At 40.4% G+C, this 18,998-nt stretch overlaps 2 protein-coding genes across 5 annotated transcripts in view; one reads left to right on the top strand and one right to left on the bottom strand.

Annotated features, from left to right (window-relative positions):
* LOC122395861 (cAMP-specific 3',5'-cyclic phosphodiesterase 4D) overlaps positions 1-6,524 on the top strand; it is a 221,808-nt gene extending 215,284 nt beyond the window's left edge. For all 4 annotated transcript variants that reach the window (XM_043393766.1, XM_043393768.1, XM_043393767.1 and 1 more), the window contains 4 exons: positions 1,598-1,835; positions 2,392-2,778; positions 3,063-3,314; positions 4,566-6,524. In XM_043393766.1, coding sequence (XP_043249701.1) covers positions 1,598-1,835; positions 2,392-2,778; positions 3,063-3,314; positions 4,566-6,353 — 2,665 coding nt within the window. In that variant the 3' untranslated portion in view covers positions 6,354-6,524. The remainder of the gene's footprint in view (positions 1-1,597; positions 1,836-2,391; positions 2,779-3,062; positions 3,315-4,565) is intronic.
* Positions 6,525-8,646: 2,122 nt separating this feature from the next.
* LOC122395865 (cytochrome P450 6k1-like) lies at positions 8,647-18,545 on the bottom strand. The gene is made up of 6 exons (XM_043393774.1): positions 18,299-18,545; positions 16,805-17,332; positions 16,098-16,469; positions 15,620-15,804; positions 15,121-15,409; positions 8,647-14,158 (listed from the first exon to the last, which is right to left on the bottom strand). The coding sequence occupies exons 2-6, from the start codon at positions 17,319-17,321 to the stop codon at positions 13,980-13,982; spliced, it is 1,542 nt and encodes a 513-aa protein (XP_043249709.1). The 5' UTR covers positions 17,322-17,332; positions 18,299-18,545; the 3' UTR covers positions 8,647-13,979.
* Between the last annotated feature and the right edge of the window lie 453 nt (positions 18,546-18,998).

The raw sequence follows: 18,998 nt of genomic DNA, 5'->3' as shown, positions 1-18,998 counted from the left end.
AATATTTACATTTAATATTTAATATTACATAGTAGCCTTATTATTTAAGGCTGGTGGATTTGTGTTAGACGCAGAAAGAAATTTCAAAGAGTCGAATAATTTACAGCGAAAGCTGTAGAAATGTAAAATTATTACGTTCCAGAAAATGTTCTCGCGCGTTTATCTTCCCTGGTTTTCTAATTTTGCGCAAGAATTTTAATTACGTCGGTAGCATTTCGCGGGAATTTAAGCTGTCTTCTTCGCGCAATTATTCGTTACAAATAATGCTTTTTAACCTCTTCGTGGTTACTGTAATGTTTATTGTTATTGCAACATCAACTGTGGGTTACCATTTATGGATTATTCTTTGAGTTAAGATCATCACTTGTATTCATTTTAAACACAATAATAACACAGATAGTACATTATACAACAATAATTGTTGCATTCATAATGTATACATCGATTTACGTACATAATCGTTTTCTTTATTTGAGCTATTAACGAGCACCTGATAACGTATGCCATATTTCGCGCCACAGAAGCAACCACGTACGTTATTTGTCACATTACTCATGTGAATCGATATGTTCCTAATGTAATTCCAATCTGTCGTAGGTTGGATTCCACGTTGATTTAGTTCAATAAGCGGATAACCCATTATTCCACAAAGTACTGAATGCTGATCAACATCCGCACTCCGATGAAAGGGCATATTAATCCAATTAATTTCATCTCGACAGGAATCCAAATCGTTGATTTCGCAATCAAAGGGATCAGACTTTGCACCAGGGACGATTTATTCCCTCGAATGAATCGCTAATCGTCAACTTATATGCCATCCATTCTCCCAGAATATTAAACAAAATTCATGTGCAATTGCAATGCATCTCTGAGACTATGCATTGTCGTTGCAAACGATCCGTACGAATGTTCGCGTCACGTTTGAATTAAAACGAATACGAATACTGTAAAGTACAGAGCTTTAGGAAAATCCGTTTCTGTTACTCTTGCATATTTATGAGTCATCGATACGAGATCACGGGCATTCAAATCACGTTTTTGCTGGAAAACTTTCAGACTGTACAGATGATTTATGTGTCTCATGTGTGACATAATGACGCTCGGCGGTAGGAAAAGAATTTTCAAGCGATTTTACAAACATTCTACTGGAAAGTTTCCCCGTTATTTCCGGACGCCGCATATTTTAAACCAAATCCAACCTTCGTTTTGTTTATTTTAAAACACGCTCGAAATTAAAATCTCTCTTTGCATATACAAACGTTGACTTCATAAATTCTGTTATAATACGCACATACGAGTGGTCGAATATTTTAAACACGTTCGAAATTATTTAGAATCAATCTCTTTATGTATACACAAACCTTGACTTGAAAAATTCTGTTATAACACGCACGTACGAGTGGTCGAATATTTTTGAGAGATAATGTACATTATTATCAAATCTAGAAGGGTTGAATCGTCCAACCAGTATCTGTAATAATACCGATTTGAGGGGTAATTAATTGAAATAAAAATGGCGGGGAGTTGGTATCGCAAATTTGTTCAGAAAAATCGTTTTACGGTTAAAATAATAATGTTTATGGTTCTGTTTCAGCGAAGTATCAGTGTCATCGAGCGTTTTGGAGTGGCTGCGCTCACCATCTTTCGACGCCCGACAGTGGGAGGACGAAGAGCTGTTGCTGCTGTTACAGACAATGTTCATCGAGCTCGACCTACCTCAAAAGTTTAACATTCCTTTACCAACCCTGAGGAACTTCCTCTACGAAGTTTACAACAACTATAACGAAGTGCCATTTCATAATTTCAGGCACTGCTTCTGCGTGGCGCAAATGGCAAGTATATACAACTCCACACATTTCCATCGGAATAACTTCGCTCGAAGCTCGGCTCTTAACGAACGGGTTTTATCTGCTCCCAGAAACCGGCGTGGACGGCATTTGAATTATAATTATCGAATAATATTTTCGTTTGCATTTAAAAATATCAAATCCAAAGTGTCTGTTCTCTTTAAAGCCGTTGTTGTATTTAGAGTGACATGTTTTGGAGCAAGATAATTACGAGTGGTTCCTTTGTTCAGACTTGCTTTTATACATAAACAACTGTGTTTGTTTGAGAATCAACGAATTTTCACTGAAAAGAAATACCTTGATATAAAAAATGTTTAGTATATAATATCTCTTCGTATGAGAAATAGTTTGGAGGATAGTAAGATCACAATAAAGACATGGTTAAAGAAAAATGTGTTTTAAACATTCCCCATATGGGTAAATTTACCAAAAAAAAGATGTGGTTCTTGTGACTCGTTTTACTTTCATGTAGAACTATTTTTATAAACGTGGTTTTCAGCAACCACCGAGATATATTTTAATAAATCTTCCGGATTTGCAGATGTACGCGATAATCTGGGCAGCGAATCTTCCGTCGCGGATCGGCGACCTCGAGGTTTTTATACTGATCGTCTCCTGCATCTGCCACGATCTAGATCATCCGGGATATAACAATATTTATCAAATAAACGCTCGTACCGAGTTGGCCCTGCGTTACAACGATATCTCGCCCCTGGAGAACCACCATTGCTCCGTGGCGTTTCGCATCCTGGAAGCGCCTGAATGCAACATACTGGTGTCTCTGGATAACGCGACCTATCGAATAGTGCGCGAGGAGATCATCAGATGCATCCTCGCGACGGATATGGCCAGGCACAACGAGATCCTCGGGAAATTCACCGATATCATCCCGGAGTTCGATTATTCCAACAAATCCCATATCAATTCAGTAAGTCTCTCACCTTCTAGAAACGAAGTTCGTACAGTTGCAAGTTGAATCGATTATAGTTTCCTTTTCGTAAAAGAATTGCTCTTCTCAAAATAACACGTAACAATCAACCATTTTAAATACGTGAACTGTGAAACATTTTAAGGTTTTCGTAAAATACTTTAGCCTTGATTGGATGTAATATCCATAATAATTAGAAGAGTTTTCTTTGTTCCTTGCAATGCTTTCGATAGGAATCGAGTCTCAAATTGTGTTTTGTATCGGAAATTGACAACCTGTTTCAGTTATCAATGATCCTCATCAAAGTGGCGGATATTAGTAACGAGGCCCGACCGATGGAAGTCGCGGAACCGTGGCTGGATAGGTTGCTTCAAGAATTTTTTAAGCAGAGCGACATGGAGAAGCTCGAGGGACTTCCTGTGACGCCATTCATGGATCGCGATAAAGTGACCAAACCGTCGTCCCAGGTCAGCTTCATCGGTCTAGTTTTGATTCCTCTTTTCGAGGCCCTCGGGGAGCTGCTTCCTGAGCTGCAAGTACGTTTGCCATCGTTTTCAATATTAATAAACTGCTTCCCCTACAATTTCTCACCAAAATTTCCCGCGAGACGTTCGATACTCTCTTCAGCCACGTTCTTACATTTAAAACACTCGATATTCTGGAACTACTTTCATCAGGAGTCTGAAAATATTCATATTCTAAACTATTATTATTACATTAATAATCGATGACTGTGGACGTTTATACACTTATGAAAAATTTTAGTCAAAAAACTAAAGAAGTATTATATTTAGGGTTTGAGACAATCCTCTAAAAAGCTCCCATTTCGTTAATTCTATTAACAAAAATATGAATTTGTATAAAGATTTAATTCCCCAAAGTATCTTATGTTTATTCACTTTTGAAATTTCTACCATCGTTTGTAAGTGGCAGCAACAAATCATGTACGAGTTAGTTCATGCTTGGTAGTCAACAGGTTAATAATATACCGATGAAGTAGTTGCAATTTGTCATGGGTAATTTATGAAAGATCGAACTATTACATCGCATAATTGCGTATTGAAAGCTGGATATATGAGTCTGTTTATCCGTGTACGACATTCCGCGCGGATTATAAAATAACCTATTCGATTCAATGATGTCACCCAACTGTTGCTACGCTGCACTCGTTATTCCAACAACAATGTAGTTTCACTGTTTTCGTTTCGTTATGAGCTGCAATTATCTATTTCTCTGTCGAACGTTTCTCAAAAATTTCAAACAATTCCTATTCATATGAAAATTACATTCTTTACATGTAGGTACTAAAACCTCTGCAACATTATCATTTTTGCGAATTTTACTTTAATATTTTAGGGAGTTATTTTCAAAACCTCCAAACATTAAAAAGAAATATAAAAAAGAACTTTTTTTTCAAAGTTCCACCATTTTATAACAAATAATTATTTTTAAAAACCCATACGTGCAACTGAAGCTACTGTGTTATAGTTTAAGAAAATTGCATGATTTCTTGTTTCACAATTTTTGGAGGCCTCTCACACTGGATTCCATTAAGTCTGTAATAGTTAATATTTTCATACGAAATTTTTACAAGACGCAGTTCGAGAAATATACTTTCGAAAACACTAAACATTCATGAGAAAAAGTTTCATAGTTACGCCCAAAAAATTCTTGAAAATTGCCAATATTTAATTCTCAAGTCGAAAGATCATAAGCAGTCAATTTGATCGATGTTACGAAAACTACTAAAACAAATTTTAAGTTACGTAACTGGCTAATTGTTTCAGAGTCTGATAGTCCAGCCAGTGAGGGAAGCGTTAGAGTACTATCGTAGATTGAACGAGGCTGCAAAAGACGAGCGCCACCATAGAAAAAGCTTGGCGGACCTGGGGGAATCGACGCCGTTGACGACGACGCCTGGCGGTATCGGTTCGTCGACGGTGGTGAAGTCCACCTCGTCGCACAGCATGCGCTCGAAACGTTCCGCCGGTACGATCCACTCGAGATCGCGGTCCACCGACGAGGATATCACGGAGAACTTGACGGCGGAGGACGCGGAGAACCTGGAGAGCTCCGACCCGGAGACAGCCACGGAGGTGGAGGTCAGCGAGAAGGCGTTGAAGTTCAAGATCTCTACGGAGGGTTCGTTGGTCGGGCCGCCATCAGGTAGGAAAAGCTACCCGGGTAGCCGGAAGGGTAGTCGAGAGAAGTCTTCTTTGGATTATCATAATCACGACCTGGCCAGGGCTGTCAGGGAGCACGAAAGAAGACGAAGCAAAGGAGAGAATTTCGGGAGCGATCTGAACTCGCCGGTCAGCGCTAGGTCGGCGGAGGGAACGAGGATCCTGGAGGAGCTGGAGAAGGACGACACGGTACTCTCGGAGAAGAGGTTGGTCGAGGGTAACGGTAACCTGGTGGTCGAGACGCAGCAGAGGAACAACCTGAAGAGGACGGGTAGCTTGGCGGAGAACGATCAGGAGGTCAGGTCTAGTCGTAAGGAGGTACAGAGGGAATCTATCGGTCTTCGTTGTTGCTGCGACGACAAAGGTGGATCCAACAATCACAAGTCCCTGTTCTCACGACTCCGGAACTTCACCGATCGTCTGAACATCAGCTTCGACTCGAAGGACTCCCCGTCGCCCAAGCTGACCAAGCACGTGACGAAGACGCTGAACAAGAGCAACTCGGTGAGCAACGCGTCGTCGCCGACCACATCGTCCAGGCACAACAACGCGTCCCTGCCGGTCTGCAAGCGGTGCAACCTCGCGAAACCCGCGGCCAGAGAGGGCAAGGCCATCGCGACGGTGGTGGAGCTGTCCTCGGTGGACAAGAGAGCCACCACGCTGCCCAAGGTGAGGAAATCGGCCGACTGCAAGAACAAAAGCTGGCGGACGGTGTTCGCCAAGGAGAAGAGCTCGTCCACCTCGCTGGAGACCCTGCCGGGCGCGATGTCGGAGGCCTCGTTGACGGAGCACCGACGGAACTTCTCGAACCCCGAGGGTAAATCGCAGAGCCTGAAGGAGGTGGAGCAGAAGAACCTGGACATCGAGTTCGGCGAGATAAACGTGCCAGCGGGCAAACAGAAACAGCCGGAGATCGTCGTGGAGACCCAGCACGTGTCCAGGGAGGACGTCCAGGAGGACGTTGGTAAGATCGAGATCAGAAGGAGCTCGGCGAGCATGGAGGACATCTCGAAGATGACCAAGCAGACCGAGAGCGTGATGCTCGGTTCGTTGGAGCCAAAGAAAGCCGAGGAACGGCCCCATGCCGGCAGCCTCGACTCGATGCTGTGCAAGGACTCGACCAAGTCCAGGAAGAAGCCGTTGTTCTCGTCGCCGGCCACCTCCAAGAAGTCGTCGCCCGGGCTGCTGTCGCGATTCAAGTCCGGGATGAGCGTCGACAGCACCAGGAGCAACAGCAACAGCGACTCGTTGCACGATCAGAACTCCCAGTCGCCGAGCGGTTGGATATCCTCGCTGACGGCGAGCTTCCGGCCGAAGAGGCAGGTCCTGGAGGCTCAGGCTCCCCCGTCGTCCCATCCCCCGCGTTCACCGAGTCGGGAGGAGATCAAGTGATACGGCCTGGTGGTCGAGGACTCTTCCGAGAAACAGTTGTCGGGCCTGCACAGGTGGCTGGCTGAGAATTTCTTTTGTTGCAGCGGTTGAACGCGAACGTTTCGTTTCGTTAGCGGAGGGAGAGGGTCGATGATCGGAGGAGGCGGACGGAGCCAAAGATCGTTGACGAGGAGGGGGACGATAGATAGAGAAGTCGAGGGGTAACCGTGAGTGACGTACGCGGTGTTCGTTTTTTTTTGCGAAGTCAAACGTTGTAACGAGGATCAAACGCAATTAAAATTGTCTTAGTACATGCGTGTAGTATGTCGATTAGCTGTTTCCAAATGTAGCCAGAGAATGTGTGAGTGTAATTAACGTTCGTATCGAAGCCAAACTGTCGAACAAGTGGCAAATACCAAATATATGTATATTGCTCCTAATTATCGATCTCTGTTCTGAAAGCGTAGTGGGAGTGGGAGGAAGAAAGAAAGAGCGAAAGAGAGAGAGAGAGAGAGCTTTGATGGTTGATGATACGCGGTGGAAACGAAGGTTCGTTTCGACAGGCGTGGGGGAGACGCAAAGCAGTCGATTTGTAAAGATGAAAGAGAAGGGGATGCACATGGCTTGAAGAATAATAAGAAAAGAATGCGCGTTATATAGACTATTTTATTTATTGTCCAATTAAAAGAATAGCCTAATGAGTAATCATTAATGTTGTTCGTTATTATACATATATACATATATATATACATAAAGAAAAAAAACTATATATATATATAAATATATGCAAGACGCAATGTATACAAAGACGTGAAAATATGCAACTCCCATCGAGACGAATGCGTACATATATAAATATATAAATATATAAGGAAAGAAATCATATAAAGATGAAAATCTATATAATACAAGGAGGAACGTAAGCGCGTAGGTAGAAAATGGAACGGATTCCGACGGGCAACGTCGCGTCGAATCACGATCGAATATACTAAAACGAAGAAAGAATGTTTCCCGGTGTAAACCCCGTGAAACGTCGCGAACACGAGAACGCACGGAGAACTTTCCTGTTGATCTGCCAGAAATTTAAACGAACGTCGATCAAACGCTGTTCACTCGTGAGAAGGTGTCTTACTCCGATCGAAAGCTACGAACTGATAAATAATTTCCGTGTTACGCGACGAACGAAGATGAAAATTTAACGACGAGCGACGATGACTCGTTCTCGACTTGCACGCGTAAACATTTGTCGATCGATGACAATGGTACTTTTCGTTCCGTTCGTTTCCCGCTCGCCGCATAAATTTATCACAGATCGACAAATGTCCGACTCTCGAATCGTTTCGAAACGTAGATGAACGGTGAACGGGAGAAAGCTATAAACGTAACGCAGCCTAAACCGGTAGCCTCCGTCGTGGAGAGTAATGTTAAAAAGAAGAAAAAAAAAAAAAAAAAAACAACCCCCGTGATCAGTTCGTCCACAGCGCATCACACACGTGTTTCTCAGCCTCGACACAATTAGTTCTCTAACGGCGTCTCGCTTTTTTCATTTTTAGATGTTTATATTTTTATACTCCACCAGTGTGTCTGTACGGCGATTAAAAACCGCATGTATTGTTGAACTCTAGTCTTACGTTATTGTCTTCAGCACCCAAAACTCGTTTTGGGCATTCTTCGTTTTCTACGGCGATCGTAGAGCGGGAATATGAACCCTGCATTCTGCGCAATGCTTGTTCGATTTTTCCCTTCGGAGCCGCGTAAAGAGATTCGATCGAATCGTTTCGGAAAACTTTTAATATACTTTGCCAACACGGCATAAATCGTATTTTATATTGTAATTTGGAAAAATCGTATAAAACTGGCAAAGTAAGCTTGAAAATAAGGAGAACGAGGAATCGTACGGAATAAGAATAAGATGAGGAACACTAGTCTCTTAGTCCCTTAAATTCGTTGAAAAAGATCACAGGTTTTAACTTAAAAAGTTTATGTGTTTGACGTATAATAAATTCGATATTAAAATTCAGTGTTTCCCTAGAAGAGGGCAACATTTTGAAATTTAGAATTAAATACAGCATTTGCTTCGCGATTATTCCTTTTATCTTTTGACTATAGAATGTGATGACAAAGTTTGTATAGAGTATCAAAAGAGGTGTTTCACCTTATTGTTAAAATATACCAAATATAAATACATGGTTTTATATTCAGAATTGTTCCATATATTTTCAAGTAATTGTGTTTGATACCTTCTTGAAATTAGACACTAATTTAAAAATCGTATTTTTTCTGGTGTTGTTAGGATCTTCTCTATTATATTTAGACCTTGAATTATGCAATTATAAATTCGTGCAATACACTCCCGTTTTGCAAGCAAGATTCATCCAGAATTTATAATTTACATATTTTATTCACACATTGCTATTTTAAGCAACAGGTTATCTTGTTTCATTAAAAAAATATTATACACGATATTCATGAAATATCAGTGAAAATAAGAATTCTATATTAACGAAAAAAATATTTTACAATGTGACAAAAATGTGCAGGCTATCCAACAGGTTTCCATGCAAACTTTGCTACCATATTCTGACTAAAAGTGCCCCGAATCAAATTTCAAATAGGAAAATAAATATTTCAAGCAACAGTTTTCTATTTTTGTTTCAACTGAAAATTGACAAGGTTATAGTTATGATCGAAACGTTATCGTCGAATCGACGGGGAATCTCTTTCCGTGGGGCTCAGGATTTGCGCGAATATTTTCACTCCAGCCCCTCCCACGCCGGACACGAAATCTCACGCGAATCTTTCCACCCTTGTGGAACCACGTCGAAATCTTGAACCGTAACAGTGGATCGAGGAAAGGGGATCGACGAATGTGAGAGACGCAAACGGTGTCTTCGAGCGAGCGAGCTACGTCGAACCATAATAACGTTGTATACACGCTATAATATAAATTATTAAACTTCCAGTGGTACGAGAGAAAAAAGTATTTGGTGAAAACGTTTCGCTACGTCGAACAGAGCCACCAGCCGGGGGAGAGGGAGTCAAATGCTTTTTTCGTTCTATCACTCACTGTCTGTGCCTGACCTTTGTCAATATTTATTTGTCTCTTCCTAGACAGTAAAATCGATTATCCGTCGGACGATATCGAGCCGCGAGGCGATTCTTTCCTAATCTATATCGGACCATCTGTGCCGACAATCGAACTTTCCGATCACCGGTATGTTATTATTTCGAGCGATGTGGCGTCGGTCGATCGCGAAAAGAGATGAAAAAAAAAAAAAGTAATAATCGGGGACCTCGGTTTCCGGGGGGAGGAAATCAGGACGTCGACGAGGACCGGGAAGAGGAGAATAAACGGGAGACTCGACGGTCCAAAAACGGTGTCGTGGGAGGTACGACGTCGCGTTTCTACTCCGTCAATTGATCGTTTATCCGCGCCGAGGTAGTCCTCGTGTCCCAATCGTTCTCGTCAATTACGAAAGGAATCGTAATCGATCCCACGTTTTCTCCTACGTGGCGGCGGGGAGGACGATCGAGACGATCGCGAAACGCAGGCCGCGATCCTGAAATTCCACGAGAAACCTCCGTGTTCCTTGGTTTCCGTCGTCCGTTCAACCTCCCGCGCCGCGAATCGAAGCTAATTAGCGAGTAAGGAATCGATCGTCGAACGTGAAACCTTCCTTGTCCCCTTAACCTTTATCGTGCGAATTCTGGTCCAGTCTTGGAGATTAAGTACTTTTAAAATGGTCGATTAGCTACTGGTCGGGACTTCGTATTATATAAAACAATGACCGGTTGCACCACTACCGTGAAAAAGCAATTTACGAGCGGAGAGACTCGAAGACGTTCTTGCAACAGGGTCACGTCGATTTTACGGAGCATCGATCGATCACGAGACGACAAAATTGCATCGATTATGTGGCAACGTGGCATGAATATTCGCAAGACGGATAATTAACTGCCTCGAAGACTTTCTTTAATTAATTATATCGAAGCATCCTGAGTTTTCCATGGGAACGACCGTTTCGAATTTATTTTTCAAAATCCTCTTCGAAACACATCTATCACTCGAATACGTATAGAATGGATCTCTTTGGTTATTTTATATTTTTTTTTTTATATTACAAGATCCAAAGAGTTGCAGAGATCTTGAACAGAATTCAGATTTCAGTTGAAATAATGAACTTAATTCGGTTTCGTTGCGACGTGATTCCGATTGCAAAGTTCGAGCGCACGTTTACCTTGGCGGTAAAAAAAACTCGTTGTCGGAAATTGAATTTACCTGTCGTTCTCGTATTTATGATCCGCAGCGTGTTCGCGGCGTACGTTTGACGAACAGGAAGCCGAGAGAATCGGTTACAGCGGCGAAAGCGTTAATAAAAGAGCGCGGCGATACCAATTACCAAAATGTATGGGCGAAAACGTTTCACCCGTGAATAGTTTGCGTGCCAGGAAATTTCAACCAAGCGCACGATCGTGCAATTGTTCAGCGGGGAAGTCCGCCTTTTGTTCGTCTCTGACGTCGAGCTTATCTCGAGTGTCTTGGAAAAAGAACAGTGCAACGTAGAACATTTGGTATTTCAAAAAAGGAACACGAAAGATATCTGTTACGTGTCGTGAATTTTTGTTGCTCGACGTTGAACGAAGAATAATAATTCAAATACAAAATGACAAATTAGAGAAATTTATTTCGAGGATGCACAATCGTGATACCAACTGCACAAGCGAACGCTGCGATATTTTACTGCGGAGAGTTGTAATAAGCTTCGTAGTGATAGCCCTGCGGGATCCGATACATCCTATTAGACCCAAGCGAAAACATTATTTTATAATTAATACGTTGGCTGTGGCTATATCGTAATTTCGGGGCGGTATCGTCGCCTAGAGGGCGATGGAGGATTGCATTTGGAACAAACAAGTGCTATTTAACGATAAGATACGATATCGAGAACCTATATTTAGTCTTCGACGATCGGAAATACTAATTAAATGTCAAAGTCTCCATATTTAGAATGGAATTCTTAGTTTCAAAATCACGATCCAGAGACTCGTTAGCGAAACAATTAAAGTGCTCCTGGTTGCAGCAATTGCATAACAGAGGAAAGATCAACAAAGTTAACGAGAAGAGAGTAATTGCAAATTCATCGAAGCACCGAGTAGATGCATACAGAAAGCGAAGGATCGAAAGTTGCAATGTTGTTGGTAATTTTAAACATGAAATTCACCGCCCGTCTGAGTTTAAGGGTTGAAAATTGGCAATATCGATGCTAGCAACTGCGTGGAAAAGGAAGTTAAACACACTTAAATATTGGTCAACGAATCTTTTAGACACGACATATTATTTAAAATACCTTCGTATTGCTATTACGTCACATTGGAATTCGAATTGTTCATCTTCGATCATGAGTAACCCCTTGACGTACGATTTAATTGCAAATAATTTTTCAAACATATACTATTTAATTTCGTTTAAATTTGTACGTGCAAGAAATGGTCACGAAAAAGAATAGATTTGTTTTACAAATACCTCGTGAATGTAAAAACGTGTTGATGTCAATTTATAAGACTCGATGACGAGCAAGTAGCCTCATAATTTTGAAATTTGATATGAAGAACATGTGAGAGGGGTTAAAAATCACCTGGAAAAATGTACAAGTCTTCTGAATTTGAAAATTTGTAATTTTTGAGCCACCGAAATTACAATTTTTGTTCTCCACAGCCGTCGTTTCGTTGGCTTTTCGAGGTAGATTTCGCGTGACCATAGGAAAACGAAATATGTTTAAGTCTTATGAATTTGAAAATTTGTAATTTTTGAGCCACCAAGATTGCAATTTTTGTTCTCCACAGCCGTCGTTTCGTTGATTTTTTGAGATAGATTTCGCGTGACCGTAGAAAAACGAAGAGGCTCGCGACAAACTGGACGATGTCTCGTTGACACGCACATTGCGAACGCACGATAAAGATTAACGGGGACAAGGAACGGGGGTAAAACAACCTGCAATTACCGTAACGAAGGGACAGGTCGAAATGTACGAAGCGCACGAACAAAACGACTAGATATATGTATAATGTATATTTACCTGGCGAGAAGAATTATGGAACGATGGACGCGAAAATAACTGCTAAGCTCGCGGGCGAGTTACTATCACGATATTATAAACGATGAATTGTATAGTTATTATGTGTGTAAGAGTGCCGTGAAAGGGATCCAGCGCGTCGATTCGTTTGCTGCTCGGTGACGGCGATCGGTTGCCGGTTCGTTCGTCGCGATTAATCCGTTCGCAACGAGAGATCGATCACCGTCGATTGAGGAAAAATATATATATACACGGGGTCGAGGAACATCAAACGCTCGACTTGTTGCGTTTGAAACGAATAGTCATCGTTCACGGACTCTGTAATCGATTCTGTGCTCGACGAACGACGCTCGTTTTGCAATCGTTAGCGATTCTCGAGAAAAAACGATCCTTCGATACTTTTGGAGAATAGTAAATTCACTTACAAAATAATTCTGAATAGATAATTTGCTATCAAAAAACTGGGATAAATACGAGGTTTTATTTTCAAAAAAGTCTATGACAAATGTGTTTCATAAGCAGATCTTCAATAATATTGTACTGTTTCCAGAACTGAGTACAGTATTCCCTCGCTAATTGACGAAACTATTCGGAGAACGGATCCTTTGATACTTTTGAAGGAATAGTAAATTCATTTACAAAATAATTCTGAATAGATAAAAGCTGAGATAAATGCGGGGTTTTATTCTCAAAAAATTCTATGACAAATGTATTTCATAAACAGATCTCCAATAATATTGTACTGTTTCCAGAACTGAGTACAGTATTTCCTCGCTAATTGACGGAATTTTTCCCTCGATGAGCCCAACAGAGACATATTAAAACACATCGTTTTAATATTAATTTCGAAATTTGTTCGATTTTAAATCTAATTGCATCTAAAGACAAAGTTTAATGCTTATGTGAGTACAGAATCTCCAATAAATTTAATCGTGGATCTAGTGACACTAACAGACACTAACAAGCGTTCTCCAAAGTTTTCCACTCGATTTCGAGGGCGAGCATTCGTCGAGCACAGGGTCCGCGTGTGATCTAAGGTGAGAAAATCGTAGATCGTAGAATCAGCTGTCAACGTTGAGCGCTGTCATCGGGCGACGCGCGCGAACGAGATGCCAGGATACCGTTAAATCGCGGTATCCGTCATTCCATTTGATTCCAAGGTGTCGTACTAATATATTACAGACATTCGATTGTAAGTAAACGGCCGGTCGAGCATCGGCCTGTTAGTCTCTTTTGTAAATGAGAATAAGTGAATGAAATAAATATGTGTACGTCACCGAGTAAATTGAAGACGTGTTAGGTGTTCCCTACATGCACGTGTCCTTTCATATATCGAGAAAAGGGGGAACCTCGTTTATTCCATATTGGTATCGTAGGAAGAAAAGAAGAACCTGTCCTGAATTGCACTATTATTAAATAGAGTATGGTCAGAGTCGAGTAATTGTATCTTATGGGGGTGAAAAGTTCTTTTTCTCTCTGTAGAATACTAATGATCGTATGCTCTGTATTTTGGAATAACAGATGGTGTCTTAAACGATAATCATTTAACAAATCTACAAATACGAATCCCGAATTAACTAGTTGCGGGGGTGATCTTCCGGATGTTCAGGTATATCCCTCCCTTGGCTATCGTGGTGAGTCCTCTGGGATCCAGCACGAGCGGGATCACTGTTTTCTCGCAGGGTGACACCTCGTAATCCTTGATAATTTGCACGATTCCAAGTTTCGATTGCATGAGTCCAAGTCGAAGACCTGTCATATAATTAACAATCACGTTGGGGCACTTATCTGTTTAAACGTGCTTTTTCTAGGTACTAAAAGAGATCTGCTCCTAGTATTTTTTGATATACTGCAAGATAATTAGATTTCTGTGTTTATAATATTTAATTTTGCAATCGAGGGTAGAAATTTCTATCTGCAAAGGAAATAGTACCGACGTTCAGCCAAAAAATGAAATGGTAGATTAATACTTCTTATAAACGATAGTCGTGTGCCTTAAAAATAACTGACAAAAATTACACGTAATAAGCGTTATCGGTGCTACAACGAAAGCAATATCGCGACCACAAATTAATTACATTTTTCTCGATACATCGTAAAGTTCAATCTTCTATTTATCTTCGATGAATTAGAACTAATCATGCGACTTTGCTCTTCATCTGACAATAGACAAGAATAGAGATAATGCAAACCGTATACTCTATGATTACTCAATGCAAAAAGTATCACGACTCAAAGGAACGTTATGCACTTGAATTAATAATTAATAACACAGCATTGTTTAACAACTGAGTTACTTTGCTTGCTACTATTTGAGGACAGTATCGTTCAGTTTTATCAACATTTCAACATATAAGGCACACATAAAAAATTGATATAGGAAAACAATATCTGATTCAGCTGATCAATCGATAAGCTGAAATGTATAACGCGAGCATGATAAAATAAAAATAGCCTTCAGTCGAGAAGAGCCACATTGAGAACAGTACATTATATTGTTCGATGATGATGCAATATTTGCGACGCGTAGAAGCATAGTTACTAGCAAGAATTTCTACCCTTCGATTTAATTGCTTCCCATACCTGCTCCTATCGTTCAACGTTGTAGAACGTGATTGAAACCTCGAAAGAATAACGTAATAGTAATTGGAGGGCGTGGTAACGGAACGAGACGAAAGAGAAATTAATAATTAGGAGTTTGGGGGTTTACTGACCGATGCAATTGTGTGGTCCCTCGCCAAAGGGCAAATAGACGCAGTTAGGCCTCTTCTGTTTATTCTCTTCGGTGAATCTAAGCGGGTCGTATTTCTCTGGATCGGGGAAATACTGTGGGTCGTAATGCAATCCCATATTGGAAATGTACACTGGGGTGTTCTTCTTCAGCACCAGGTCAGAATTAGGTACTTTGTAATCGGTGTTGCAGATACGATCCAGAAATCCTAGCGATGGGTACTTGCGGAGAGTCTCAGCGACGACCATATCAAGGTATGGTAGCGTCATGATCTGCAAGAAAGGTATGGTAATCTGTCTCTGTATTCACTTATTAAAAATGTACTGTAATCTAGTAATGCTTGTACGAAGAAACTTTTACAGATCGAGTATAACGTGTTCCAAATCAGTATGAAGACTTCGTTTACAACATTGATAGTTCAAAAAATTTTGCATTACATTTTACTCACTGTCATTATTATTATTATATACTGTTGTTCATACCATTTCATAAGTAATTTTGCCGTCAGATTTTTCGAGAGCCTCGTGAATCTCTTTCCTGAGCGTTCTCTGAATGTCTAATTGCAACGCGATCTCGTAAAACGTGAAAGACATGACGCTCGAAGAGGTTTCGAAACCAGCGGTGAAGAAAATGGCCGCCTGTGCCACCAGATCGTCGCCACTGAAACCTGAAATGTGAATTATCGAAATATTAATTTCCAAGTGACTGGCAGAAGCACGACGAGAATCAAATTTTAACAAATTCTCGATAAAAACTTTAATTTTCGAGGAACTCGCAACGTTGATCCTTAGAATTTTATTTAACTTTGTACACATTGAATTTACACTAATTTAATTTTTAATAATCGAACGAAGGATGTATATTATTTATATATTTCATTCAAACAAGATGAGCAGAAAGGTGACATGAAATACCAAAATTTCCTTATTAAATTATTAAAACGTTCGTTCGTCTACTCACAGAATCCTCCCAGATCGCCTTCGTGCTCGTGCTTCTGCTTCAACTCGATGAGAAGATCGATGAGATCGTTCCTCTTTTCTTTCGTCTCCATTCGTTTATTGATCACTTCCCAGAAGACGCTACGCAGAAATCTACTGGACTCGTCCCCGAAGAACTTCGCGCCTGTGTATTTGGTCAGGTGAGGCATGAAAAATATTGTAAGAAACTCGAGGTTCCGGGGAAAATTGACGGAAATGATTCGTTTCCCGGCTTCCCGGAACGGAGATTTCGGATCTTGCAGTGCATTCGCCTTCAGACCGAACGCAGTGCTGCCAATCATGTCGGTGGTAAATCTGGCGCAGATTTCCTTTATTTCAATCTCTTTTACAGTTTCTAAAATAAGTATTATTCAATTAAACGAGTCAGACTTATGAGTAGATTGTGGATCTTTGTGCAAATTAATATTTTTATTAATAGAATTAATAGAATTCGTATTTTATCTAATTACATTTAGGGGTTGAGACACAAAGCTCCCATTTCATTAATTTGATTAATAAAAATACTTAAAGCAAGATATAAATTATTATATTCAAGGTTTCAACCCTCTACAAAGCTTCCATTTCATTGATTCGATTAATCATATTTTTGCATATTAACTGCGTTCTATAGTTTTCTCAGAATTAAAATTTCCCCATGAATGCATAAATATCCGTTGTTTGCAAACTTACTCAAATTCAAAGACTCCAGGTATTCGGAGAGATCATCAGCGACCAGAAGCATCAAATCGAACATCTTCTTCAGTTTTCCGGTAGTAAAGATTGGCGTCAGCTTCGAACGAAGGATCTTCCATCCAGGATTCTTCATCTGGAACACGTTCGCGTATCCAAGACGATCCGTCACGTTGGATGAAACGTGTCTGTCGGAAAACACTTCGAAATCCTTCACGAGGATATGCTTAACGAGCGTGGGATCCCGCGCGAGGAAGAACGGTTTGTCGAAAATGTAAAATCCCATGTAGGGCAGTCCTTTGGATATTTCGTAGAGATCCTTCACGAACTCGAAGCCCGCCTTTTTCAGCATGATGCATTCCGTGAAGTTTCCTAGAAACGGTGTTGGTGGGACTTCCATGATGCCCAGTTTCGCCCAGTATTTGAAGTTGCGTGTCATATACAAATATGCAAGCATTATTAGGGACACGAAGATCAGGATGCCGTCCAGGCTCCAGTGGGGAGTTATCAAGGCCATGTTGAATCAAACTGCAAAATAAACACGTTCGTTGTACATTCTGAATGAATAGAAACGATGGACCACCGAATGATTGAAAATTAGAAGTTCAAAGAGAAAGGATGAAGAAGTACGATTTTATCTGAATTAATTTGAATCGATTTTCAAGAGAAATCAACAGTGGAACGAAGAAGAGAAGATAAAGATTTAAAATCGAATAGTATAGGGCAATATCCAGGCCCCAGTAGGGTGTTAGGACGCTCATTTTGAATTAACCTAAACAACAATGTAGTTTAAAATAAAAAAATTATTAGTTGATATTTGGACAGGGGAAAGTACGATTCCAGATGATCGAACGAAAGATATGATCATTAAATTTGATTATGATGAAACGATGTTGGTGTTCCATATTAAAATGAAACGATTTTATTAGGTTTAATTAAGAAGATACGAAGATATATAAGTTCAAGCGATAATTTTGGAGAAAGCGTGTTAATAGGATAGATAATACGGTTATTCGCGAAATTAGAAATGATTATGAATTTTCGAGTCGAAAGAGTTTAAATTTTCTGAGCCATAACGAGAGGGTAGCAATGCTTCCTGGAGTATGGTTTATGGCATGGCAGGTATTTACATTGGAATAACTTTTAGAAAGGTTTTGCTTATTTTGCCACATATGGCGAATCCACGGTGATACAGAGCCGGCCATAAACCCGGAAATGCTCGAGGACCGCGGTACACACGGAACAGCTGAGAATTCCGCATTGCTGACAAACTTCCGCCCACCGTGCACGAGATCGTTAACGGTTTATACCCCCATCTTGGAAATTAAACGCACTATGAATAGTGAATAATAAAAATCTACCAAACATTGACTGTAGAGTCACTAGTTCATTTAATTAAAACAGTGATGTTTTTACCTCTCGAAAAATAGTATCTCATAAACTATGAATTGTTAATGTATGGCACAAAAGTGTTTTGGTTTCCTTTCTACTTACGAAATTTTATTATTCCAGGTTTTTCTTGCGAGTAACAAAACTGTTGCACTTTCACACACGAGATTCCACCACAAACAGTGATACTTTTGTTTTTGCGCCACCAAACACAGGATCGTTCAAGCCCTGTCACAATAAGAAACGTCACTCGAATTTAGACCACAAATTGTACGAAATTCTCGTTTCTTCGAGGAGTGTCTACTCCTTAATACTTTGCATGTTTCAAAATGAGGAGTGACTGGCCTAAAACTATTCTACGTGTCTATATACGGATTCTGTAGACTTTACTCATGCGCCCCCCTTAACGTGTCCATGTAATCATTTCACGCCAGTGAAGTATGATAAGGAAACACTTCGTCAGAAATATCGTGCTAATTCAGATTCATTTTAACGTACTTATATTTTTAACTTCGTTAAAATTTACGAGTCCAATACAGATTTATTTACTTCAACGTCTTACTTTTAGAATTAATCTTTGATCTCATTAGAGAACAGTCACTTTAACGCGACTAACGTGACTAATGGCCTATTGTGGTGGCTGCAAAAATATTTTGCACTTATTTGACATTTTCCTAAATTTGTTAGGTTCACAGTTTTCTTGGCAAAAACAGCTTAGCTTATCAGGAAGTACGAGAAAAGCCTTTGGAAGGCCAAACGGACGAACGTCTCAGAGATTTTATTGAACAGATTCGAGAATTTCCAA

The sequence above is a fragment of the Colletes gigas genome, unplaced genomic scaffold (assembly GCF_013123115.1).
Source record: "Colletes gigas isolate AHSC1104 unplaced genomic scaffold, ASM1312311v1 Colletes_gigas_Sc00006, whole genome shotgun sequence".
Taxonomy (NCBI): domain Eukaryota; kingdom Metazoa; phylum Arthropoda; class Insecta; order Hymenoptera; family Colletidae; genus Colletes; species Colletes gigas.
The sequence above is the reverse complement of the archived record's forward strand: the minus strand, read 5'-3'. Positions and strand labels throughout refer to the sequence as shown.